The sequence below is a fragment of the Bactrocera neohumeralis genome, chromosome 6 (genome assembly GCF_024586455.1).
Source record: "Bactrocera neohumeralis isolate Rockhampton chromosome 6, APGP_CSIRO_Bneo_wtdbg2-racon-allhic-juicebox.fasta_v2, whole genome shotgun sequence".
NCBI lineage: Eukaryota > Metazoa > Arthropoda > Insecta > Diptera > Tephritidae > Bactrocera > Bactrocera neohumeralis.
The window spans coordinates 1,437,727-1,465,104 of NC_065923.1; the positions used below are offsets into that span (position 1 = coordinate 1,437,727).

General features: G+C 39.7%; 1 protein-coding gene across 12 annotated transcripts in view; it reads right to left on the reverse strand.

Moving 5' to 3' along the window:
- LOC126762932 (protein encore) overlaps positions 1-27,378 on the reverse strand; it is a 67,700-nt gene that overhangs the window by 7,184 nt on the left and 33,138 nt on the right. For 3 of the 12 annotated variants that reach the window (XM_050479991.1, XM_050479990.1, XM_050479993.1), the window contains exons 2-15: positions 24,764-25,682; positions 24,477-24,632; positions 10,632-11,739; positions 10,425-10,581; positions 10,216-10,366; positions 9,816-10,154; positions 9,526-9,749; positions 8,955-9,329; positions 5,186-5,571; positions 4,954-5,129; positions 4,565-4,888; positions 4,039-4,492; positions 1,723-3,875; positions 56-155 (exon numbers count right to left, since the gene is read on the reverse strand). In XM_050479991.1, coding sequence (XP_050335948.1) covers positions 56-155; positions 1,723-3,875; positions 4,039-4,492; positions 4,565-4,888; positions 4,954-5,129; positions 5,186-5,571; positions 8,955-9,329; positions 9,526-9,749; positions 9,816-10,154; positions 10,216-10,366; positions 10,425-10,581; positions 10,632-11,739; positions 24,477-24,608 — 6,079 coding nt within the window. In that variant the 5' untranslated portion in view covers positions 24,609-24,632; positions 24,764-25,682. Of the gene's footprint in view, positions 1-55; positions 156-1,722; positions 3,876-4,038; positions 4,493-4,564; positions 4,889-4,953; positions 5,130-5,185; positions 5,572-8,954; positions 9,330-9,525; positions 9,750-9,815; positions 10,155-10,215; positions 10,367-10,424; positions 10,582-10,631; positions 11,740-24,476; positions 24,633-24,763; positions 25,683-25,738; positions 25,874-27,378 lie in introns of those variants that run through there. The other 9 variants (XM_050479989.1, XM_050479996.1, XM_050479994.1 and 6 more) reach the window with 7 other exon arrangements.

Below are 27,378 nucleotides of genomic sequence, written 5' to 3' on the forward strand. Positions count from 1 at the left end.
TGTTTTTTATTAGGTTTTAAACAAATTTCGGGTCTTAAAGAAATTATTCGTTTACCTGGTATCATCATGGTTGGATACATGCCAGCTACGGGCGCCATTGCAGGCCGCAACTCGGTCGAGGGCGATCGGCGACTGTTCGGTAGGGCAACTGAGGGCTGAAAGTAGGATAAAAATAGTGATATAGTGAGGAGTTTCCATGAAATAACTTCGTTTTCAACGCTTCGGTTGTATGACAGTTAATACCTAAAACTCTACGTGAACTAGCAAATAAAGGTAGGCAGACTGACAGAGGGACTTTCAAAATAGGAGATTTGCTATTCGAGACGGACGAGGGCACTCAGAGCAACACTATCTCCAGTGGAGTACCGCAAGGCTTGGTTTTAGGCCCGCTGCTATGAAACCTGATCTACGACGGGGTTTTAAGAATACCGCAACCAAAAAATGTGAAAACAATCGCATATGCGGATGACCTCATAGTGGTAGCTGTAGCTAAACATCTGGATGACCTCCGGATCAAAGTGGTTTGTGCCGATGGTTTGCTACCATGAGTCTAGAGCTGGCTGAGTAGAAAACAGTAGTCCTGCTCATAAGCTCCAGGAAAATTAAGCAGAAAATATCGCTGACCATAGGAGAATGTGAGATTACTTCACGTAAAGCAAATAAAATATATAATGCGTTATCTAGAATGATGTCAAATAAAGGCTAGATGCGTTCCAGCCGACGATGTTTAATAGCTAAGGTAATAAGTTCAGTTATCCTGTATGCGGCTCCAGTATGGATACAGGCGCTAGAAATAAAATCATATGCTAGACTAATTAACACAGTGCATAGGCTTTCAGCAATACGCGTGATAAGTACTTTCCGAACTATTCAGAGACGTCTACCACAGCAAAAAGAGAGGAGAGAATTAAAAGCATTGCCATGTGGCAGCAAAGGTGGCAGACTGCAAAGGACGGTGGACCTACCGACTGATTTCGGACATACATTCGTGGATAGGTAGACAACATGGGCACCTGGATTTCCACCTTACCCAAATACTCAGTGGACATGGTTGTTCCAGAAGCTACCTATTCAAATGTCGTCATGACACTTGTCCATACTGTTCGACGTGTACAGAGTGTATAGAAGACTCTGAACACGTGATCTTTTATTACCCTCGGTTTTCAGGTATAAGGGAAAAGCTGAAAACCACCCTTGGAGGTAGTATCGCGGTGGAAAATTTTACAGCACTTTTGTGCGAGTCCTCTGTAAAGTGGAAAGCTGTCAGCGGAGCGGCAAACCTAATTATGACAAGATTGAGACATTTAGAAAAGATTACGCGTCAGTCAGTCCGTACAATAGAGGAGACTTAAATGTCTTCTTCTCTCCCATGAAGTAATACTTTGTCCAGTGGTTCCGTGGGAGAGACATGGGATGGGAGTAGCTTAGGTTTAGTGGATTATAGTCCCGCACTCCGGCTTTCGATGCTTCCTCCTACTATAAAAAAAAGACTGACAGACGGACATGCTTAATATTCAGCTTGTCACTCTGATGTTTTTTACGTGGTATTTAAGACATTTAAATGAGGTTCAAAGTAATATAACCTTTCCATACACACAACTAAGCTGGTCATTTAAAATATATCCTAACCTTATGAACATATAAATTGGCTGTCTCCTCGTAAACTACTAACTAACGGATGCACAGAATTGGCACCGTATGTATGTCTCCGTATTAACTTACATGCGCATAATAGGTTTGACCGTATTTGATGTAGACACCCGATGCACCCGGTTGATAAGCGCTCAATAGCGGCTGGTGATGCGCGACAGTCGCCGCCACGGCGGCAGCAGCCGCATTCGCCACCTCCGCCGCTGCAGCACCACCTAACACCGCGGCTGTCGTGGCTTGTTGAGTGCCCGCGAGACCGGCTGCCGTGCCGCCAGCAGCAGCGGCGGCCGCCACCATACCGCCGTGTTGCAGTTGTGGTGGAATGTGTGCGCCACGCGCTGGTGTAATGTACAATGGTGTGCCGGTTGCGGTTGCAACTGTCTGATGATCACCACCACCGACCATACCGCTGTTGGCTATGCCGATGCCAGTGTTTATGTAGCCGCTCGCTGCTGTGGCGGCATAGCAATTGGGTGTGTTGGCCCCACCACCGCCACTCGAACCGACTATACTATTCGGCGATGTATTGTTGCTATTGTCGTTGCTGCTGGAGTTGCCAGTGCCTGGCGAGTTACGTTGTGAAGCGCTGCGCCTGTATTCATAGGACATACCACCACCGCTACCTTTCTGACGGAACGTGGCTGCGCCTGCATTCAAGCGTATTGGTGGCTTGGCATCAGATGGCGAGTTACTGTGGTGTACGTGGTAGCCGCTGTTGTTGTTGCTGTTTACGGCAGACATGCTTGGTCCGCTGCCGTAACTGGGTGGACCGCTGAGCAATGGCGTTTGTGGCTTATCGCCGCCGCCACCCCGCTTATTCATGCCATGCGGACGTGAGCCTTGGTAGCCGCTATTTGGTGAGGCACGCGTATCGTTATTGCCGCCCAGTAGAGGCGGTTTGCCATTGGCGGTGCCATTGTAGGACGTTGAGTTCTGGCGACTCAATGAATTGCTTGGATACGCTGGCGGTTTTTTGCTGCCACTCATATTTGAATTGTTGTTGCGCTTTTCGTGTTGCACATATGAGTGGCCATGTGGACTGCTCATAAGCGTTGTACCACCATCTGCTCCACCGCTGACCGTGTAGTACTGCGGTGTGGAACTGCCACTGTAGCCACCGTTGTTGTTACCGCCATTTGAGTTCATAATGGGCGGTGTGGAGAAGAGTGGCGGATTGCGCTGTGCAGTTTGAGTAGGTACAGAATGTGGAGTGCTAGGCGCGGACTGTGAAGCGCTACCGCCGCCACTGTAGGCGGGCGTCACGTTGTTTGAACTGTTTGCACCGGTTGGTGTTGGGTGCGAGATGGCCGTCAGTGTGCTGGGGTCGACAATCGGTATGGCAGCTGGTCCAGGCGTGTGTACGGTGGAGCTGCCGTGCGTGGGATGTGCGGCAGCTGTAATGGGCGGGTGATGAGCATAGAATGGGGTGATCACAGCATTTGTTTGTTGTGCATGAGCTGCTGCGCCAGCCATGCTAGCTGCAGCTATTTGTGGCGCAGCCGTTGGCGGAACGCCAGGTGCGTGTACTGATGGTGTGCCGGCCGCAACACCTGCAGCGGCAGCGGCGGCGGCAGCAGCAGTGGCAGGCGCATAGGGAAAGATATTCGCATGCAATAGGGCCGCATGTTGGGGCAGCGTATACATGGCTGTGGCTGGAGCCGCTCCATTGCCAACGTTGAGATCGGTTGTTGTATTCACTGCTGCTGCTGCTGCTGCTGCCGCTGCGGCTGCTGCACTACCTGGTGCCGGCGCCAGCGTGAGTGTGGGCATTGCGTGTCCCAATTGATATGTGGTAGTTGCACTGCCGTTGCTTGGAATGGCGGCCGTTACCAGCTGATGACCGCTGCTCTGATGATTGGTGTAATGTGAAGATGTCGGCCGCTTTACACGCCCCGTACCGAAATACGTTGTACCGCTGTGTGTTTGATAGCTGTTCGTAGCCGCCGTGGTGTTAACAACGTGATGGCCACTAACACCAACATTGCTACCGCCACTGCCTAAAGCTCCAACGGTGGCGTTCGACGACGGTCCAGCCGCCGCCGTGGCTGCTACAAGGCCATTCGCGATGTTGATACCGCTAGTAATGTGTGGTCCTGCCACGGGTTGGGCGGTTGCAGTTGTAGGTGGTTGTGACTGTGGTGGTGCTGGTAGGAGTGGCGTTGCTGCGACAGCGTTCGTGAGCGCTTGCTGTGGCACGTAGTATGTCATCGGTTGACCCCAGTAGCCTGGAAGTAAATTTATAAATAAGTATTTTCTGATATTACGAAAAAGCTTTTGCTTATATTTCGTATAAAAATTAACAGCTTTGCTTTGCATGTACTGTTAGTTTTATATTCACATAACCCCTTCTATTCGACTCCATCTTCATCAATATTTATCAACACTTACTATTATAGGCATATGGATGTCCGATTGGATAGGTGGTCATCGGTATCTGTTGCAGTTGACCATTCGCTGGTGCTGCTGCAGCGACTGTAGCTGCGCCCGTTACAAATTGATCACTCGAATAAATCAATTGACTCGGATAGATGGGCGTACCATTGGCCGTGGCGAATTGTGCGGTTGGATAAGCGGCTGCGACGGGTACCATTGTAGCTGTACTGCCTGCTGCCGCTGCAGCCGGATATATGGCCTGTGCTCCAGCTGGTATGAGACCGGTGGCATCGGTGCGCGGTTGATTCGGATCAAATACAGGCATAAAATAGCTCTGCACTTCGCCCTCCTGTAAAACAGACAACGAATTGAATTGACATTTCAACTGTTTCTGTGGGGCGTGGCTTACAACTGGCGGTGGATAGGCATAGACCATGCCTTGTGGAATGGCATAAACGCTACCATCAGGCTGTGGAGTTTTAAATCAACGTAAATATAATCAGTTTTAAAGTTACAGTTAAACTAGAAAATTCGCGCTTACCCCTTGCTGATATGTCGTGGTGCAGTACGGCGTACCACTCGGTGTGGTGGTGGTGTGAAAGACTGTAGAACCATCGGGTGCCTGGTAGCTTTGCGTGTATGTCCACGTTGTGGGCTTGGATTCTTCGGAAGCGCGATTTTTTGCTTGCGTCGACTCGCTGGTACTGAAGGGTGTTGAGCGCGCCGATTGTGGCGTCTCGCGTTGCACCTGCACATTGACACTACTTGTTGGCGTTTGACTGGGTGGTGGTGGTTGTGCTGGTGGCTGTGTTACCGTTGTCGGCTGCTGTTCACGAACACTTGGCGCATCCAAAGTTGTTGCATTCTGTGGTGTGGAGATAAAGTAACATATTTTATGGGCAATTTTAGCAATATATTGCATTGGCCTACCTCACGCTTCGGCAGCTCATCCTTTTCCGCTGGTATATTCGGACTGGTGGCTTGATTTTTGAACTTTTGTACCTCGATTCGGTCATAACTTTTGGTGGAAGTTGTGGTGGTGATGCTCAAACAACCCGTGGCCGAGTTGTTGTCGCATTCATCAGCACCCGATTGCGTGGATGCTTCTGAAAAGTACGGAAAACATTTAATTTTTTTTTCAACGCATCATCAACACGCTTACCTTCGGTGGCGTTGATCGCCATATCCAAGTCAATGCCGTCGCAGTTGACGTCGCCGCACATGGATACCGTTTGTGTGGAGGATTCAGCCACAGACTCTGCCAGCGGTACGGTGGCGGCGTTTTCATTGCAGGCGACGCTCTTGCAATGCGTCTGCGTTTGGGGTGTTGGCGTAGCTGCTGGCGATTCTGCTGGCGAAGGCGTGGACATTTGTTGTGTGCTTTTATTCTTCTTTGTGGTGCTATCCTGCACTTGTTGATGTTGTTGTTGTGACAACTGTTGTGGCGATTGTTGTTGTGCATAATTGGCGGTGTTGTTGCCCTGATTTGGATGGTATGTGCCCTGTTGGTTGGGTGGCAGATTGGACGGGTCAAAGTGATAAATTGAACTAAAAAAGAATATTAAATATAGGTTAGGTACGGTTAAAGAGGTTATGTACATACTTGTAAAAAGCGTAAGAAGCAGTGTAAATGTTTTTGAAAACTTATATTTTAACAAGGAGAATTCTTTTATGAATTTATTGCATGGCTTAGATTTAGATTCCATTTTTGTTACTATTGCACACACATATAAACAAATACATATATATTGACAAAGACGAGAAGTTGTAGCGGTGCTTGCGAGGCAACTAACACAAATAAATACAGTTATGAATACAAATATGACATAAAATTAAAATGTATTTGCATTCAGAGAATTTAATTACACAATTCTTTAGCTTTATTTCTATAAAATATATATTTATTACATTTTTCTTGTGAACAAAAGTTAAGCTGTAAAATACATTTTAATTTTTTTCTCAATAGGAATGTGTGTGCTTGTTCGATGATGCCTCCAATTTTTGAAATCTTTTTTAAACATATACACAAGAAACTGCCTTATATAAGCCAAATATTTACAAAAAATGCTTTAAAACTTAATTAATATAGTTTAATGTAAGTAAAATATTTTTTATTTTATAAATTTGCATTATTATTTATAACAATTAAATTAACAAAAAAAAATATGCTGCAGTCTGTCTGAAGCGTTGCCGAGTGCTTGCACAGTTAGGATGGTTTTGATGCGTTGGTGTTGACTCTGAGATTAATTTTTGATTACTGTTATTATTGGCAGATAATTTACGAAAACAATTTCAGCATATCAAGTGTAGCTAAGAGTTTATGCAAATTAATTTCGGCAGAGCAGAAATGAGTTTTAATATAGAGTTTGCAAAATGTTTGGAAGCGGTGTGGCATGTGTGGATGATAAGCTTCATAGGCCATGAAAAAAGTAAATAAAAATTCACAACACGAATACAGAGTAGTCTCGAAATTCACAAAGAGCACAAAGTTCGTCCATCAATCAGACGTAAATCAAACAATAACACTGTGTAGCTATCGGCTAGGTATTGGACCAAACCATTTCTTCGAGAGATTCAATCATAAGTTAACAGAAAATTTCTTTGTTTTTCGAAGTTATTCTCCAAAGTATTTGATCTCGAAGTAATATATGGGTTCACTTTTCTATCACTTCTTATTTCAATGAGATCTGGATATTCGAAAATATAAAACTTTATATTTCGAAATTACTTTTTTCTTTATTACTCACTCACTTTCTCGAAAAACTGGTTTGGCGCGATACCCAGAAAATGTCGTTTTGCAGTGTAGTGTTATACTGAATAAACACAACGACAAAATCTGAGAAAACACTTTGATCAATGAATACGAATGAATGTGATTTTCAAAAAAGTGTCAGGTCAAGAAATACCATTTCAGCAAAATATCTTATTTGCAGAATATCAGTTACTTATTTTATATATACATATTGTGATCAAATTGAAAGGTATACATACTTCGCGTGTTTTTCGAATCGGTAAATTTTTTTTCCTGTAAGCTGGTAGTACTGTAAGTGACATCTGTGCTAAATTTCGTCAAAATATTTATTAGCATTTGTGATACGCGTCGTTTTGTGAGGCTCTAAAAGTGAATTCTTCGATTTTTACTGAAATCTCTGAATTATTGAACCAAAAAGTGCGTTAATGCACCATCTCATACTGCGTTTGTTATTCGTGATCATTTCACCACATTTTCAACTAATATCGTGTCGCAACCACCGCATTCGCCTAATTTACCTCTGTGTAAATTCTGGCTTTTCAGCAAATTCACATGACCACTCCGAGGACACCGTTTTGACTCAACTGAGGATATAAAAGCTGAATCGAAGAAGGTTCTGATGGCCATCATGACGAAGGATTTTTCCAAGTGCTATGATGACTGGAAAATTCGTTGGCATAAGTGTATTGCAGCGGGAGGGGATTACTTTGAAGGAGATGAAATGGACAAAATTCACGACTCAATTTGATCACAGAGTATAAGTATATGAAAACAGTTTGTTTATTGCCCTAGGCAAAGTCGAAAGTCGAAAACACAAAGAACGAGTTTATAGAAAAATTTTTCCAAAGTTACTTAAAAATATTTGTTGTTTTAGCAACCGAAATTAAACTCGACTATTATAAGTTTGGGTTATTTTATCTTATTATGTAGTTATTTATTATTCCCTTTTCACGCTTCTTTCATTAGATACAGTCAAACGCTTGCTTATTCCACATAAAACTCATAACGTTCTTATATGGACCTATCCCTTTTTCGATATGTTGAAAATTAGAAAGATGTGCATATGTTTATTTACACAATGAGTATGAATTGCCTTAATTTAGAGCTTTGAAAAATTCCGTTATAAATGTAGCGTGCGCATAAGCTGAGAACATTTTGCAAACTTTACATATTCAACAGAAAGCTGACGCACAATCACAGAAGATTTGAAATGCTTTCTTCTTTATTCTTTCTTTAATTGACTTTCGAGTTCGAAATTGAGAGTGTAACACCAAATTAGAATATTATTTTTAACAGAAAATTTGAAAATGAAAACTCGCTGGCTACATTTTCACCCATATTTACCATATGATCAAATTTGACACGGATAAAAAAAAAAAAAATTAAGTATAATAATACAAATCTTTATTGTCGTTTTGGCTGGACGATGACTTTCGTTTCGTATTTGGCCAAAAAGTCGGCCGTAACCATGCTAGAATGTGACGGCGCGCTTTATAGTGGTGAAAAATTTAGTATAGTAATGAGTTTAGTACTTAATACCCAAACACTGTGTTGGTTGAAGCTGATCGCCTTCAAAATGAGCTTATTTTGAGCTAGCAAAAGCCTTGCTTAATTCAATTTCAGATACACTTCTTAAAAGCTGTTGGACATTTTCTACGTCATATTCATAAATACACGTCTTATCACCAGGAATGATTTTTACTGCGAACTCCATGATTTTCAAGCACTATTTCTTTAATATTTTCAAAGTATCGCCATTAAATTAAAAAAACTGGATGTCGCAAATTTAGTGTGTTGGCTGACTACGACATTTCGTATGATTCCAATGGCCAAATGTACATACATACATATTTTTGATTATTCAAGATAGACAACAAACATAACATAACCTAAAATTCATTAAATTTTTTCATGTGATTTAAAAAAGATAACAAATATATTGATTTCTTTAAGTAAATTAAGAGAGTCCAATTAAAGACTCTTTTGCTCTAACTAAAAGCACAATGTAAACAGGGATGTAGCTAGCGGTACATATACAAGCTGGTGCAATTCGGCACTCAACTATGAGTTTATTTTCGACTGTGATTGTGCGCCCGCGAACATTCCTTCTTGCACAGGAAGGTTAATAATTAAAAAAAAGAATTAAAAACTTCAAATCTTGTTTTGCTTTGTAAATTACCCGTCTTGGTTAACAAAAGGTTGCAATGTTTGCGGATTGATTAGCACGCTGCCCTTGGGCACACTTGAAATGTCGGTGACGGCCCACACCAGACCGCGCCTGGGTAGCGGCATGCCGTCCTCCAGGGATGGCGTCGGCGTTGGCGCCAACGCAGCGTCAGCGCAATGCGCCGGCATAACGCCAGCACTGCACAATAGCGTCGGCTGCAGATGCAGGTGTGGCGGCATATGGTGAACTGGTGATTGCAGATGACACACGGTCATTCTGTCCGTTGTCAATATGTACGGCTCCGTCGCGGCTTGATCCTCACTACAATAACCATTTGGTGAAGGTGTTACCGAATCGGAATACAACGATTGTGTTTGAGTTTTATAACTAAGTTTGTTGTTGTGGCAGTTGTTGGTATAGTTGCAATATATCATATAATATAATACAATAATAATAGTGGTAATAATAATAATCATATAATAATAATTTCAGTACTATAAAGTATGGAGCTCAGAAGCTTTTCAATTTGAGCTTTTACTATTAGCGAAACTTTAACTCCATACGGCGCGTGTATTAAACTTACCCGCTGCTGGATGGTGACAAACGCCATGGCGTGTTTGTGCTGCCAGCCGAATCCTGCTTCGAGAAACAACGGGCGCCACCGCCGCCATTTTTGGCCGAGTTCGCCGAGTCACCGCGCATCATGGGTGGGCCACCACCTTGTGTCGAGCCACCACCGTAATTATTGTAATTGTGTGATTTGGGAACTGCGCCGCCACCGGAACGACCATCACGTGATTCGTTTGACTGCCAAGAAATCAAAGAAATGTTAGTTGAAAGTAATGCCTTGGTCGAAATGTTGCTTTATTTTACATTTTGCATCTTCATCATTTTGCCATTGGGGCGTGGACGATGTTGTTGCTGCTGCTGCTGCTGTTGTTGTTCCACTGACTGCGTCCAGCTGACATTCATGTAGCCATCGTCCATGCCGTCGCCGTTGTCATTTTGGCTGCGATTGAAAATACGACTGCGCGCGCGCTCATAATCCTCCTCGCGCTCTTCGAAGCTCTTGGCTTTGCGGTCAAGCATGCTGCCGCGATCCGGACACAAGTAGCTACTCTGACGCGCCTCATCGAAACTGTGCGTATCGCGCTTCAGTATTGACTTGCGTGAGTCGTCGCGATGATCGCGCACCAGCGACTTGAAGCGTATCTGCAAGTGAGTGGAATTAATGAGAATAACGGAATATAACGGTATTGTTTGCTAGACTTACCTCTGGTATGCGCGTGTTCTTCGTAGCTGCCACAATAACGCACTGTTGCGTTTCGGTGTCGACATTGTGTTCCATGCCGAAGAAGGCCGCTGTGCGATGTATCAACATGCGATTGTATGATGAAGCCGGTGGGAAGCGCAACTCACCGCGACTGTGTAGAGAAATCAAAATTGCATTTAAATGTATAAGAAGTGATTTGGTTAACTCACCTTTTTTCCAACACGAATTCGGTTAGATCCTTTTCCACTTTCAGGAGGAAATGCCGATCCTTTGGATGCTTATTGAGCGTCTCTTTGAAGAAACTGAACAAATCGGTGCCGCCATGATCTGTGAATTGCTCGCTCGAGTTCTCTGAGTTGTTGAAAACTAAAAATTATGAATAGATTAAATTGATTAAATACATTCCCATTACGCACCTCTTGATATGAATCCCGATGTATTGTTGCTAATCGAGTTGCCACCGTCTACGCTGCCCGACGAGGAGCCACCAATATTCTTCAAACGCGGCTTATTGCCTTTCGAATTGGAATTGGTGCGGTGTTTCTTGCCGCCTCCTCCACCGCTGCCACCGCCACCCTGTCGCTCATAATGTTGCTGTTGCTGTTGTTGCGCATCGTCATCGTGCATATTCGACATGCTGCTATTCTGGCTGTCATTGCGTGGGCAACGATTTTCCTTGTCGTAGGCGATCTGGTGATGCGACTGCTGTGGGCTGTCGTTGGCGTTCAGCTGATAGTTCATGCCGGAATTGTGTAGCGTTGCGCCAGCTCCGCCGCCACCACCGCTGCCACCGCCACGCGCCGCGCTCTCGCCAACGCTCAGCGCCTGATGCAGTGCGTTGCTTGCATTGTATTGCTGATGTTTGTTGTTGCTATTGTTATTATTATTTGTGGCTGCACTCTTGGTTGAATCATAGTTGGTCGCGCCACCGCCACACCCACCGCCGCCGCCATTGCTGTTTGCAATTTTTCTTCCATTATTGTTGTTATATTCCAGTTTGTTGTTGCCATCGGTTACACCGTTGCTATTATTGCTATTGTTGTTGCTGTTGTTATTATTGCTGTTTCTTTGGCCAGCGCCTCCACCGCCGAGACCACCTTTAGTCGACTTCGGCGGTGTCAGTTTGGGGAACTCAGCTTCATTGCAGAGCGCAACGTTCGGTTGTTGTTGTTGCTGTTGCTGTTGCTGCTGCTGCTGACTATGCTGGCTGGTCACTATGACGGCAGGCGCTTCGATGATCGGTGAATTGCCACGCGCCACATTTGATTGTGCATGCAATTTGTTGCTGTTGTTGTTGTTGTTATTATTATTGCTGCCATTGCTATTATTACAGTGTGCATTTTCATTGCCATCCATATGCTGTTGCTGCTGCGCTTGATGATGATGCTGCTGCTGGTAATTGTTAGAGGATTGACCGTTCGGTGACACCTGTCCGTGCTCGGCACGAGGTGTTGGAGTGCGCGGTGGCGATGTGGCCTCACGCATGGCGTGGCTGCGCGTCAAATGCTTACCCTTCATGTTACCCTGTAACAAGTAAAAAAAAATAGTTACAGTTAGGGTTAAATATAAATTTTTTTGAGGTTAGAGTCAGAAAAGGAACATTCAGAGAATTGGCAAATCTATTTTTAGGGTGGATATCTTAAATTTCAAAATCTGGAAATAAATATGGCTCGTGCCCATTAAAAAAGCTTTAACACATTTAAGGCTCGGTAAAGCCTGCACCCTCGGTAGAAGCGGCTGTAAATGAAAAAATTGGTTGACAATCATCATAAATTTAGTAAGTACTAATAATTAGCATCTGATCAAAATTGACCCGGTCTGGTTTATTTAGCCTAGGTTGGTGAATTGATCGTGGGAAGTTTGAACTTCATGGGAAAAAAATAATCAACGAGTTTGGTTAAAATTCCCAATGAAATCACGGAATTGCGGAAAATGCTACAGAAGTCTTTGGGAGTCTAATTTATGGTGAACACAAGTACTTGAATGGCGCACAGCATTTAGTGCAGGTTGTGAAGTCTTCGAAAATTTGTCTTATGCAAATCGTTCATCCACTCACATCTGGTAATGACGATAACAGTTAAAGAAAAAATGCTAAAAATTGGTTTGATATCACAGAGATATTAGGGGATGTTAACATATCTTATGGATCAATGCATTCTGTTTAATGTTTTGGGTATGAAGCTGAAGATACTATATTCGTCGAACGCATTATTGCCGGTGACAAGACGTGGGTTTATGAATATAATGGCGAAACTGTTTACCGAATGGCGTCAAAAAAAGAGCCAAAACCGAAAAAAACAAATTCGGTGAAGGCCATTCCATCCGAGGCTTATACAAGTTATAGAGAGCACCTTATGCTTGGATTGCGTCAGGTACTCATATTAAAATTGATAATAAAGATTTGCTAAAAGGCATGCAAATATGTGTCCGGGTCAAATTTGATCATCCTCGGTTATCCAACTGAAAATAATCAAAATACTAAGGGTTTCTTCTGTCCATCTGATGAGAAAAAATCTTCAGTACCGAAGCATTACTGGACATACATATATATTTTTACCAATGCCGAACTATCTCTCGCACTATCTCCCTACTGCCTAATGTTGGAAACCTTTGTAGCAAATCTCATATAAAATCGCGATAAAACCAGCTAAGGGCTCATAAAAGTAATATTGTGGTAAGAAGATTTTAATTCAAGTGGTTCAAATATTTTTCGCTGGGGAGATGAGACACACGCACACACTCTAAGTTACAATATGACCTTGATAAAGCAAAGCACTAGCAAATTGAAAGCCAAATGACTCCACACAGCGAAAATCAAAAACAAGCTTCACGCGCTCCCGAAGGCCTTTTTATATTAATTCGCAAAAAAAACAACAACCAAAATCATGCAGCGGGTTTTATTATGCATGGGTAGGAGGCCTGCGTGTAAATATATGTATATGTACATACACCAACCTATAGATATGTATTGTATGTAGTAATAATTATGTGAGTTGCGGGTAGCAGCACATTAACCCATTTCCGTCCCAAGCCATGACTAGCCTGACCGTCTGCCCTTCTGGCTGCGACGACTACTCGCCAGGCGACCTGTTTACGCGTGGGCAGCACGGTGTTTTAATATGTGCAAATGTTTACGCGAAATTCCTGGAAATCTGTGGTGTCGTGCACTGGGACACATTTGCTTGCTGACGTCAAATGACTTTTGACATTATAAATGCCGCATTTCACCATTGTGCAGCAAAGCACGCACGCACATACAAATATATATGCAAATTTGCATATGTATTAGCAGTACAATTACATAGTTTGGTTGCTGATGTTTATATCGTTTAGTTACTCATGAGTATTAATAATATTTAGTGATGACATCATGAACCGCCATTAGTTGACTAAGCCAACCTTTTGAAATTAAACTTCGATTTTCGACCATTTTATGATAGTTTGCCATATCAAGTGAAAACATTGGATTTTATAGGGAATTATGGGAATTAAAGTCAGCCGAGAATTTACTTTCGGTATGTGAACAAATAGGATAATTAAACTTAAATTTTGCCTACACTTAGGCGCAAAGTCATCTTATATGCTTAAGCTCACATATTACTTTGAGCGGTTAAAATATCGAATCGAGTTGTCGAATATTTATGAAAACTATGTAAAATTTATAAAATAAAACTGATTACATGGACGCAGAAGTCTTTTGGTTGACGAAATATCTCCCCACAAACTTATTTGTGCAGAGAGTTTTAGAATACTGTAAAAGTGTTTGGTATTTCTTTCAGCTCGTCACGGTCTCCGACTCTTTTCTAGGTGTTACAAACTGACGTTGAGCAATGCCAAAAGGTCTGTTAGGATCGGGAAGGACCTCTTCGAGTCGTTCGATACCTAACGAAGTTTCAGACAAGGGGACTCCCTATCATACGACTTCTTCAATCTGCGGCTGGAGAAAATAATTTAAGCTGCAGAATTTAATCGAGCAGGTACAATATTCAGTAGGAATGAATAACTGCTGTCGTTGCTGGCGATTCTGCTTTCTCCCGACTGGATAAGGACGGGTCCGGTAGTGAATGAGGGCAAGACGAAATATCTCCTGTCACCAACCAAACAGTCGTCACACTCGCGACTTGGCTCCTACGCCACTGTTGACAGGCATAACTTCGAAGTTGTACATAATTTCGTCTATCTTGGAACTAGTATTAACTCTACCAACTATAGTATATGTCAGCCTCGAAATCCAACGCAGAATAACTCTTGCCAACAGGTGCTCCTTCAGACTGAATAGGCAATTGAGAAGTAAAGTCTTCTCTCGACGAACAAAGACCAAACTCCAAGTGACTCATTATTCCCGTCCTGCTATATGGTGCACAGGCATGGATGATGACGACATCTGATGAGTCGACGTTACGAGGTCTACGCAAGATTTTTGGTCCTTTGAGTACAATCGGTAGTCCCCTGACTCAATAGTCGTCCATAATGCTAGTTAATACAATTGGCGGTTTAACCAGTATTTCTCGGGATTTATAGTACATTGAATTATTTTCGTGAACTGCCTCGTTCAAGGTTAAAAAAACAAGAAAGAATATTACGGTGCTTTATTTGATCGATAGGGTGTCTAGACCAGTGTTTGACCAAAGACTTCTGAACTCCGTATGTTTGGCTAATATCTAAACTTTTGCTCAATTTAACTGCCGTACATTTCTTTAACGTTTTTCCTCGATTCCCTGGTCTTCAAAAAAAAAAAATCAGAATTCCTATTCTAATTCCAAAATATTTATTCTCCCTCCAAAAAAAAGCCTTAAAATTGGACAAAGAAATAAATTTGCACTAAATAGAATGTTCGATTAGCCAGCAATCATATGATGGTTCGAGTAACTCTTTAACATTTGCGTGTGATTTGGCGTTTCAAATGTTAAGTACATATATTAGCCACAATAATTCAGTTGGCTTTGAACTTGAACCATCACCAAATAACACGAGCTCAACTGTTCTATTGCACCTGTGCCCTTTGGCGGAATTTCGCCAAGGCGTTCAAGTGGGCGTGTAAGGTGTAGACTTAATGTGCCAAACAATAGGTGGCATAGCACACTCACATATTCGTTAAACCAAACACACCACACACATACATACCTAAACTTTTGTATACAAATGCGGCAGTTGGAACCTCAATCGGGTCTTAGGCACTTGAGTATGCATGCGCACATGTGTGTGTGTGTTTGATTTCTGCAATCAACAAACATGCAATAAACCACTCAAATACACCTCAAGCCAAGTGATTGTTGTTGTTGTTTGCGTGCCCCTTAAGGATGTGGAACATGCATGTCGTACTGTTCGGTTCGATTTCCTTTGCTCTTCTTTTGTATTTTTCACACTTTAATTGTATTTTGCATGCGCCTAGGCACCTGTGTATATACATATATGTATATATGTTTTATATACCAATGCTCATATACTATATGCTCGAGTGCTGCTCAAGTAATGACGTACATAGGCGCGCCAATGTAATGCTTTTAGTTGTATTCGCTGAGAATCTGACACTTTTTGAGTGTTGTTGACAAATATTATTTACTCAGCAAGTATCGAGGCAATCGTTCCCTCGGTTATTAATGCGAAATAGGTGAATAATATTTATCTGAATTGAAGGACCAGAGGCAGGACTTATAGTACTTATACTCAAACATACATATAAATGCATGGCAGGTAATTTTTTTAATTTTTAACATAACTTCAAATTAATTATAAATTTTTCGCGACAATATTTGCATCTAGGATGTCAGTCAAAATGGTTGAGGGCTTAAAAACTATTCATAGAATTTAAATGCAAATATTGAAATCAGAATTTTGAAAGTATTTTTTATTTAGAAGTAGAGGACCCGTCCACGCTTCACTGTGGCTGACGCATAGATAATACGAGTACTACTGCTACTATCTATGTGATTTCTAATGGTTGGATTATAACTATTATTGCGTTAGTTTAAAAAAAATTGATCATAAAACATTTCGTGTGTTAATAAAGCATTGCTTTTTGTGGGAAAATACTGTTGAATTTTGTTTCAGGGAAATCCATCGTTGAAAAGATATTTGCTAAGCTGAAAACAGGCGAAATGAGCACCCAGGACAATGATGCTCTAAAGAGGCGAAAGCTCTGTGCAAAGTGGGTGCCTTGCAAGTTCATAATTCAAAAAAACATCGCATAAGTTATTCTGAGAAGTGTTTGAGTGCTCTTTAATCGTAATAAAACAGAATTCTTGCATCGGTGTGTGACAATAGAAACATAGCTCCATCATTTCCCACTGGAGTCCAATCGACAGTCATTCTAGTCGACTGCACATACTGAAGCGGTTCCCAGGCGTGGAAAGACGAAAAAGTCGGCTGGAAAGGTTATGACATCAGCCTTTTGGGATTTACGTGGTATAATACATACTCAACGACTAATTACTGAGACAGTTATAATCTTTTTCGCTGCGTATTTGGTTGCAGTTCTTTTCTACTATTCCAAATACTAAGCAATTGTATTATGTTTGAAGAAGAATCTGTTTAAATTTGTATGCGTATATTCAAATGATTCCTAAAAATATGAATTTTGAACAGATGCTTATTATTTGGAATATAATTTTTGTATTTATGAGTTGTATTAAATTTTGACACAAAAAGATAAAAAGTATCCTATGTCCTTACCCTGGATGCAAGCTACCTCCCTACCAAATTTCAGCCAAATCGGTTCAGCCATTCTTGAGTTATAAATGGTGTAACTAACACAACTTTCTTTTATATATGTATGTATATAGATTAAAAGCATTTTTCATAACACACTGTCTTGGCAATCGGCTGAGTCTTTTGGGCGAAAAATAGTAAGACTTTTTAAGTTTTCTTTTTTCTTATCAACATTAACTGATGATCAAGACGTCGTTAAAATAAAGGAATTGGTTCAGAATCGGTTGATTGAGATCTTACTGGCATCGTTGGAATATCGAAAGTTCAGTGAAAATTAGTTTGAAAGATCATTCGGGCTTAAGAAAAGAGAAAGTACGACTGGTTCCAAAATCACTAATTGTTTTTGAAAAACAGCGTCGCGTTAACGTCTGTGAAACTATGCTTTCCGACTACCAAGATGTCATGAAACGTATTAGTACTGGCGATGAGTCATGGATATTTACGACCCGGACACAGACGATCAATTGGCCGAATATCATGAGCCGAAGCCGAAAAAACCACTTCAAAGCAGGTCAAAAATCAAGGTTATATAACAATCTTCTTCGTTTATTGAGATGGGGTGCACTCCGAATTCCTTCCGACCGGCCAAACTGTCAATAAAGAATATTATTAGAGTGTTATGCGTAGTTTGCGCGAAGCTATTCGTAAAAGAAGGCCGGAATTATAAGCCGACAACTCTTGGTTTTTGCACCACGATAATGCACCGTTGCATACTGCGGTGATTCTTTGTGAGTTTTTCACCAAATTTTCGGCCAATATACTCGAATGATTTAGCTCCGTGTGAATTCTGGCTATTCAGCAAACTCAAACGACCTCTCCGGGGGAACCGTTTTGAGACATTAAACGTGAATCGTTACACACATTGAAGTATATTCTGAAAATTTACTTTAACAAGTGTTTCGAAGACTGGAAAAAACGTTGACACGAGGATATTGGGGCAAAGTGGGATTACTATGAGGGGAATAACATAGATTTTGAAGAATAAATTAAGAGTTTTAAAATTATGAACAAAGTCTTACTATTGTTTGCTCATAGTCGTGTGAGGGTATTAAACAATGATGAATTCTTAAAAAACGTTGCCTACATTTAGGATTAATAGGATAATTAGGCGCCTAAGGCCCGATTAATCACAAGGAATATTACGTCAATGATACTAATAACTACGACGTAATTTTGACAGCTCGTGGCGGCATTTTTGTTTTCGGATTTTTGTCATATTTTGTCAGTGTGTTCAGTAAGGTTAGCCACTTCATCACTGAAAATTGTGGCTATTTCACAGTTGAGTCTCTCTTCGGAGACAACATTGGCGTATTTCGCTGCTGGATGTGGCTTCGCTAGAAATGATGGAAGCCAACGACAAACCTCGTGTGGAAAAGAAAAAAGTTACATTAAGTTTAAAAAAGTTTACCATGTCTTGTTAATCGATGTGAACAGTAAAGTTTTGGTGAAAAGTGGCTGCAGGCTATGATTTGAGCACAACCCTGTCGGAAGAACCTAACAATTTTGAAATGCCTAACTTTGACGATTTACTCTGAGAGTAGCGAAAAAAGAATCAAATGTCTCTTTTTCATTGTTTGTTAACATGTATGTATTTGAGTATAGAGTAAATATTGTAATGAAATTTTGATAGAAAATTGCGACTATTGGGTCAATCTTCGACATCAGCATTTCCAAGAGAAGGTGGTTCTAGGAACATGTGCTATCAGAAATAAAATTAAAAACGGGACGTACGTAAAACTTGCTAGTACAGCCGCGGAAAGCCAATGCAAAAGGTTCAGCGGCTCGCTGTGCTGTGCACTATGGGAGCTCTAACAACCACTGCATCGATGGCTTTTAAAATATTACCAAACCTTTCACACACATATGTATGGATCTCTTCGCTGAAAACCACTGGCAGCAGGTGAATTTATATAGAAAATCTACTACATGAACCCACCTTTTAATTGGGAAAGAAGATTAAGAAAAATCGTTAAAAAGAGATAGTTGGCGTAAAGGTAAGGTAGCTGCACGCAACCTATTTAACATCAACAAGGATGGCTCCAACAATGAGGACTGAGTGCCTTTCGAAGCAGGGCAGCAGCGAAGAGTGTCGCCAGAGCAAGCGAGGGCAATGAGATAGTGAACCTGGACGCCATATTTTATTATTACTGTGTTCGAATAAATAAAAATTGAGGAAAATATTCATACCATGTTTAATATAAAACAAATTTGTAAAAATATTTAAAATTTAGACAATTTTAATTGAACGAATTGAAAGCGTGCCTGTTTTTTTAAGACTTTCGGTGGTATGAATCGATGTTATTTGATTTTATGAAAAACTTTCTTTTAGAAAGAAACTATTAACGACGCAGCAGTTTCGCTAATATTGCGAAACAAAACATTTTTAAATCAAAGCTAGCAGTACACAATCGTAGTCAATAAAACTCTTAGAAATCAATTTTAAATCAATAAGGACCCTGGATATTACGAAGAAATAGTAATTTAATCTCAACTGCCACTCCCTCTTGTGTAAATCCATTTAATTGCCAAGTAATAACATAATAATTTCAATAATTAAACAAATATCATAAATACATTTACAGTGACCTGATTTCAGAGGAAACTTCCGGCGGAAAAAACGTGATACAGACTTTGTTAACGAAGTGAAATCAACTCGTTTTCAGTACAGCATCGTCACTACGGATATGATGAGCAGTATTTATTGTAGGCTCTTGTTGACTGTCACACACACACACACACACATGCAAGAACAACGGAACAACGATGACTGCTTTACAATTTCGACAAATGGCAGTCATGGCTAAGGGTTTGCTCGCATATGCTCGTGCTTTGCAGCTGTGGCTGCTGCTGCTGCTCTTGCTGCCGAGAGTGGAAAAATCAATAAATCGACCTTGAGCGTTTTTCGAACTTGCAAATCTAGTAGTAAAGAGAAAATCATATGCGAATACGGCAAAATGTAATCGAGCCTACACACACACAAAAACAGGCACACATACAAATATACTTATATGTATAGTATGTTCACGCTTCGTGCGCATCTTCTTTATGGCCAACATTGTTGTTGCACTTTTTTCGGTATACTAAGTATGGATAAACAAGCGACACAGGTAAGGCACATGCCACATAAAATAACGGTTTTCTAACCGTAAAGTGGCTGCTAGAGTTGAGTAAAGTTTGGCCGGAGTGAAAAAACAATTTGTTGCTGTCACTTTGGTGGAGCCGCTGGAAATGTGTCAGAGGAGCGTCGGAAAAAGAAAGAAATAACAACATAAAACAAGCAACAACAGGCAGCAGGGAGCTGAGGGGCGGCGGAAGTTAAGAGCGACTTTGGTATTTATGCAGATTATCTATGTGATTTCTATGCAAACTTGTGTTCCTTCAGCGCTTAGCTGTTTGCGCTAGTTTTTGAACCTTGAACTTTAAACGCTAAGCAAAGGAATATGGCGCAATTACTTTGCAACAACCAACACAAACACACAGAACAATTATAAATGCATGGGAGTTTATTATTCAAAACGCAGGGCATGTGTAAACCACGAATGGCATTATTTCTGCGAAAATGTTCGAATGACATGAAATTAATTCCAAGAAGTGATTGAGTGCAGTGCGGAAGTTCTCATCTACACAAAGATATACCGTTAACGTTTAACGGTTTAACGGTATGCACAAATGTTTTTGTGTGTGCCTGCATGAATGATTAAATTATTATTACTCTATTACAAAGGTTATGGCAAATTGTTTCCAACGAAATGTCAATTGTGTAAAATATTGGACTATTAGAGTGTTGTTGTTCAGATTTACTAATTGAAAATATAACGATAAGCGTAATTAATATTATATTATTATTTTTTATACTTTAACTAATGGTGGGGCTGCGTATACGCGAACTAGTCCGTTAGTTTTTGAGATATCGCTCTGAAACTTTGCACACCTTTTTTCTCCACAGGGAGCAGCTTATTTGTAGGAACCGCTAATATTGGAGCCCTATAGCGTGTAGCTGCCGTGCAAACTAATCGTTCTAAATCAAGTCCTTGTAAGAAAAAAATTTATTTGACGAGATATTTTCATGAAATTTGTCCGGTGCAGTGCTACATTCTCCAAGCAAATTGTTCAGATTGGATCACGACAGAATATAGCTGCCATACAAACTGACCGATACAAATCGAATCATTGTATGGAAAAATCATTTATTTGACAAGTTGCCTTCTGGAAGCTTGGCAGAGTTTATTGACCGAAGAGGCGCTGCAACCTTCTCACAAATTGATAAGATCGGATGACTATACCATATTATTGTAGCATTCAAACTCAAGATAAATTAACTTTTAAAAACGCACTTGCGAACATTATTGTAGTTTTGAACAAGATACCGCTTTCCTGTGGCTTAAATAAATTCCATATAATGTTAGTTATTTTTATAACCTGTAATGTAGACAAATTTTTTTATTAGCATTGAATTTTCTAGAAATAAATATTGCCTATATTTAGGCTCATGAATAATGGAAAGTCGAAAGACTTTATTTTAATAAAACTGGATTTTTTCTAATGAAATATAATAATTTATTTTAAGCTATAAATGGTTGGCGTCGCAGTACACAACAAATTTATATATGTGGCAGTAATAGTATGTACTATATGGTTATGACTTCAATAATATTATTACATAACTGATAGTTATATATATGTATGTGTATGGTAAATCTGGGAGTATGGACAGCATGGTTGTGAAGGGAAAATATATGTTAATGTACCTATGTACGACTAAATATATGACTAAATTCAATTTGCTTTTCAAAGGATATTCATCAACTATTCACGTATGACAAATATCAAAGGTTAAACTACAATAAATACATGCTATTTATGATGAATTATTAAACAGCCCTTGTAAAAGCGACTAATAAATGAAATACAATAATTACTGATTATAGATTGATTGATTATTAATAGGAAAAACAAATAATGGAATACCATACTCGTATGTGTTTAGTACACGCTGCCTATATTAAAAATAAACACACACAAATGCAACCGATTATTCATCTATGTATGAAGCCAACACATTTTGAATGCGAAAATTTCATTTCTCTCAACAAGTCTCAATCGATAATTTAGCTTTGTAGAGAGGATTACAGCAAACTTCACATGTGGTTTTATCCAATAAGCGAAAGAACAAAAAAAGCTTAAATAAATAAGCAAAAAATGTAATGTATTTTTGTGATATTACCGCAATAAAAATATGAGTGTATGTAAGTATGTATATCGCAAGTAAGAATAGGTATAACACAGCGTATACGCAACTTACCTTCGATCAATGCTCAGTGATGCTGCTACGAGACTTACATATTCACTGCTGCTTGTTGCTATAGGCTCAGCGATTTTCGAGTATGTGCTGTATATACATATGTGACGCTGTGCACATACGCATACATATATGCTGGCAGTCATATATACATACTTGTGAAGTACATAATATATTCCAAGCACTTCTATGCTCCGTTGACCTGACCTACTTTTAAGACGACTCCTATAGCCGATTTTGCCGTTGAATGGCAACAACAGCCGCATTGCCAATGGCGAAAATTCGTGTTTAACTTTTGGTTCATATAATTAGGCAAACCAACACATACGTATTCCTATGTAGATACATATAGCAATATATATTCGCCTGTATGCATTCATAGAAAGCAGCTTACTCCCTTATTTCCTTTAATTATATGCAATTTTGTTTAACCTCTTTCACATTTCAAGCTACTTAAGCTATCGAGTGCATGCTTGAATATTGGATTTTGGGTTTTAATTCGCTTTTTGATGTCATCACGCCCTTAAGGAGTTACAAGTACCTTTTCCACAAGACGCAGTCTTTCGAATTTCGTTGAATTCTGCTACGTCATACAGTGTTTTGAGGATGTATGTACATATATAACACGGCAATGTATTTATTAAAAATGTAGTACCTTTCGGTAAACATATCAGTTACTTTAAATTTTTTAAACCTCAAAACCATAGAAAAAAAATGAGAAAGTGCGAGTCAACACTTCATCAGAAGAAAGCTTCAGAAAGAAGAACAGGTGGAAAGAATGATTACTCAAATGTTATAAACTGAAAGGAATTAAACATATATTTCAACTCCATAAAATAAAGGAAATAAGGCTGTTACGCCATACTTATACTTTAGTATATAAGGTATACGCCTTATAACACGTCAACGATTTTTGCGAACTTTGATACGTTAATTATTCCTTAAACTGCGAAGCCCATATATACATATCTATTAGCCTTGACAGACGGCAGCGTTAATCCGGATTAACTGCGCACTTAATCAGATCCAAATTTGTAGGTGACAGACGGCAGCTATGCGAGTTTGAAACTCTCATAAACAGCTCATTGTCCTTTTTATATATTCAATGAAAATTGATAGAAGATAAACATTACGGTTGTTAGCCGACCAATTTTTACCAAACCATTTTTTATTACAAAAACATATAAACACATTATTTTTAAAAGTGCATCATAACATAGAAGTTTTATTGATATTATATTGAGAATTTGATAAACAGCTGTCAGGGTTGCTTGTATTTCATTCACAATAGATGAAAATTGGCCATTTTTAACAATGTTGCCAACGAAAATCTCACAAACTCCCAAAAATTTTGAGAGTTAGTTTTGGATTCAGTAACGGAGTTAGCTGTGGTAACTCCTGAATTAATCCCGAAAAATGCAATTAATCTGGTTTAACGCTGCCGTCTGTCAATGCTATAAGGCAAGTTCTAGATAAGGTTGAACAGAAGCAGTGGCAGAAGTTCCAGCGTCTTTCTCATTCCTATTTTCATGCAATTTTTGCATGTGTCGTCCTTAGTAATGCCCATCCGACTGGCATGTGATGCGGGTAAGTTGTGACCTGTCATTTCGAGACCGTGTGAGTTGAAAGCATGCATGGCTATAAGGCCATAGATTCCGGCGTCCACTCTGGTCGCGTGCCCCTCTATCAAGCAATCCCTTTAACGTCACTTGAAACCCTCCCTTCCAAGTAAAATGTGGATGCATGAGGTATAAATTATCCATACACCCCTGCTTATCGAGCTACGCCCAGAGACCCTTTGACAGAATTCACATTACACCGGCAATATTTCAGCTGATTTTACTGCAGAGCTGTTCATTGGAATTTCGATTGGTGGTAGGTTCAGTAACCTTTCTAGTTCAGTCTTTGGAATGGTTCATAGCGCTTCCTTTATACATAGTACAGCGCAATATTCACTCCAAAGATTTTCTGTATGAGATTTTGCTGACAGCGGTCCACCACACCAGGGCACCGTAAAACAAGATTGGATTGACTACCAGCCATAAAGCAATCAATGGGACGCGGTGATAGCCCCATGTAGACCCTAGCATCTTATTTCATGCAAAGAGTGGCCTTTTCACTATCCCTTCTGCATTCTATATCCGTATACTTATCTGTATATTGTAATTGTCACTTGGCTACTCATTGAACTATTACTTATATCTATGTGTATATCTCAATTTGAGTTAAACAGTTTTGCAAATCAAATACTCACTCTGCGGTTATTGCCAAAACTATTTTGTCGACCCAGAGACTCTTCAGTGCTGTACTCTTTTTGAGTTTGTGATGATGATGATAGACTTGGAATATTTGTAGCGACTGCTACTTGCGATTTTGTGGAACTCATAATCACAGTTCATTTATTTAAATTCTGTAAGAAACGAGAAAATTGGAAATTACAATACTTCAATTTGAAAAAAAATTAAAATTGCAAAAATAAAAATAAACTAAACAAACAAAATTTGCGCTTATAGCCGAATAACAATAAACATTGGAAATTACCTCAGGATAAATTATTGAATTGCTACGACTATTAAACGCATTTGACTGTTCGATATTGTTTGTGGCAATAAAAACGAATTTTCACGTATTTTACTGTGCAACACCGTCACACCCATTGTTCTGTGTACGCTTTGCAGTTGCTATTTTGAACTTAGAGGATTTGGATTTAAGCTGTTTTACGTATGGACTTCACTTTCCCTTTGCTTTTAACGTACACGGATTTGTGGAAATTCTCTGGAGTTTAAAATCATTTTTCGCAATTAGTTGGCAGTGCAGCAAAGATTTGACAGGATGATTTTTTTCTTAGAGATTTAGATTGTGCTTTCGGGGATTGGGTTGTGGTTTTATGGTTGCTTTTACGCTTTTTGTTGTGGGTTTTTTGGTCTTTTAACTCACTGGAGTTGCTCCAAAATCACAATTTTCTCAAAAACATATTCGAAAGTTTAGCGAATTCCAAAAATGAACACAAGTCGAAAACTACTTTTCTGTACAGGAATTTGGAAATCGGTTTTCGTTCTTCACGGAGTGACCAATTAGTAAAAAAGTTACCGTTAAAGTCTAGTAAGTAACTGCTACACTAAATATATATGTATGTATATATATTTTTTCTTTTTATTGTGGGTAATACTTTCGTCTGTGCTTTTTTTGTATTGATTTTTTTTTTATTCTTTTTGTGCTTAGGATTGGGGAAAAATCTTATCACAATAGTGCATCACTACAAATTACAACAAATACATTTACGTATACAAGTTTTCGGCGTTGTAATTTCACTTTATTAAAGCTTCTTGTTGTATTATAGATTTATTCACACTATTTTTTAACTTTCACATCTAATTTGGCTTCCTTTAAGCATTTCTCTTATTGTACATGCACCGACACACTTTCCTTTTTGGCTTTGACTGAAAATCCCTTATGCAATCTGGAATTTCACAATGAGTAAACCATATATTTTACCGTTAGGGTTTTTTATATTACGTATATTTGCCATACAACAACAACAGCACATCAGCTGGGCTGGCAGGTTGGCCATTAAGCAGCGCAACAACAATTAAATCTCGCTTTCAATTCGTTGTTGGGTCCAAATCGCCGCTAAAATCAAATGAATGACCTGTTTTCACTAAACTCGCGCAGGGAAATGAGAGAACATAAAAATTTAATTCAAACGCGTCCAACGTAAACATTCGCCGACGCCAGAGTGTCTATTGTAATTAAGCGTGCGCTGGCGAGTTGAAGGGCCACACGCCAATCATTACAGGTGGAACTGTTCTCCATGATTTTTGTGTATTTCTTCCTTGACGATTAACGGTGTTTTCTCTGGCGTGTGTGTGTTCTGCCATTCAAAACACGTTTGTGGTCGTGATTTCCACGAAATCGCAAAGTGCCGCGCAAACAAGCAACCAAATCGATACTTGTTTGTAAGTCAATAAATTTGAAAATTGTGCGCATAAACCAAAAGTTCCGAACACACACAAAGGCTGCCTTAAGTTGTGTGCGCCTTTTGTTGATATGTGGGGGAATGTGTGGCAAGGCATAAATAAATTTGAATACTTCCGTTGGCAATAAACAAAACGAAATTGAAGGAAATCGAAATCAGTATAAACATTGAATGAGTGAGCATTTTTCTGTAAGGTGTGTTGGTGTTGAAACAGCATATTAAATTAAAATATTTTATATATGGATTGGATTGCTCTATTCGTAATTATTTAATGTAATTTGCATTTTTAATTAAGAAAATTATTAAAATTATGTGCTCTGAAATGAATAGCAGAAACAGCGAACAACGTAAATTCGATTCAGCTGATACGACCTATCTTATGAGAGCGCAATGTAAATGATCAGCCAACACCGCTTTTTCCCGTAGAAACGAGTCAGCTGATTGCTCTCTCACAAAGCATGGTTGCCAATCTCGATATACTATAGTAATTATAAAAATTGTCTTCAATATGTTTGAAATTTTCTTAAACTAACTCAAAATCAGAGTCGAATGCTATTATTGATAAATATATAAACTATTTTTATTAATTTTATTTCAGTTTTGATTTTTTATATTATGAAAAATTATAATTGAAAAGTTAGATGTGTACAAAACTATATACATATGCGTATTGAGTAATGGCAACATTGTTCAAATGAAAACAAAAGAAAATGACTGATTTCTACGTTGCTACTACGGGCTCAACTTTTGACAAATTTTGCTCGGTCCGACTGAGGAAGGGAGGAGCGGAATTCGCTGTTTCTGCTATAAGGCTGGCTCAATAGGGGTTATGAACTCCTAGAGTCCAATGTGAAATGAGATCGAAATAATTTAAACTTTTGAATTAGAAGACTTTCTTCTGATATTCCACCGTTGCCTTAAGCAATAGTCCATGCCAAATTTCGTGAAGCCAAATTAAAAAGCTTTCTATACAAGAACTTGATTCCGACCGTTCCGTTTTCATACGACTATATGCTATAGTAGTGCGATATCGCCCTTTCCGATAAATGACCAGCTTCTTGGTGCGAAAAGAACGAATGCAAAATTTCAGATCGGTATCTCAAAAATTCCGTCTATTTACAGAGGGACAGATGGACATATGGGAAATTTCAAGTCAGAATGAATGAAATGAATTGACATA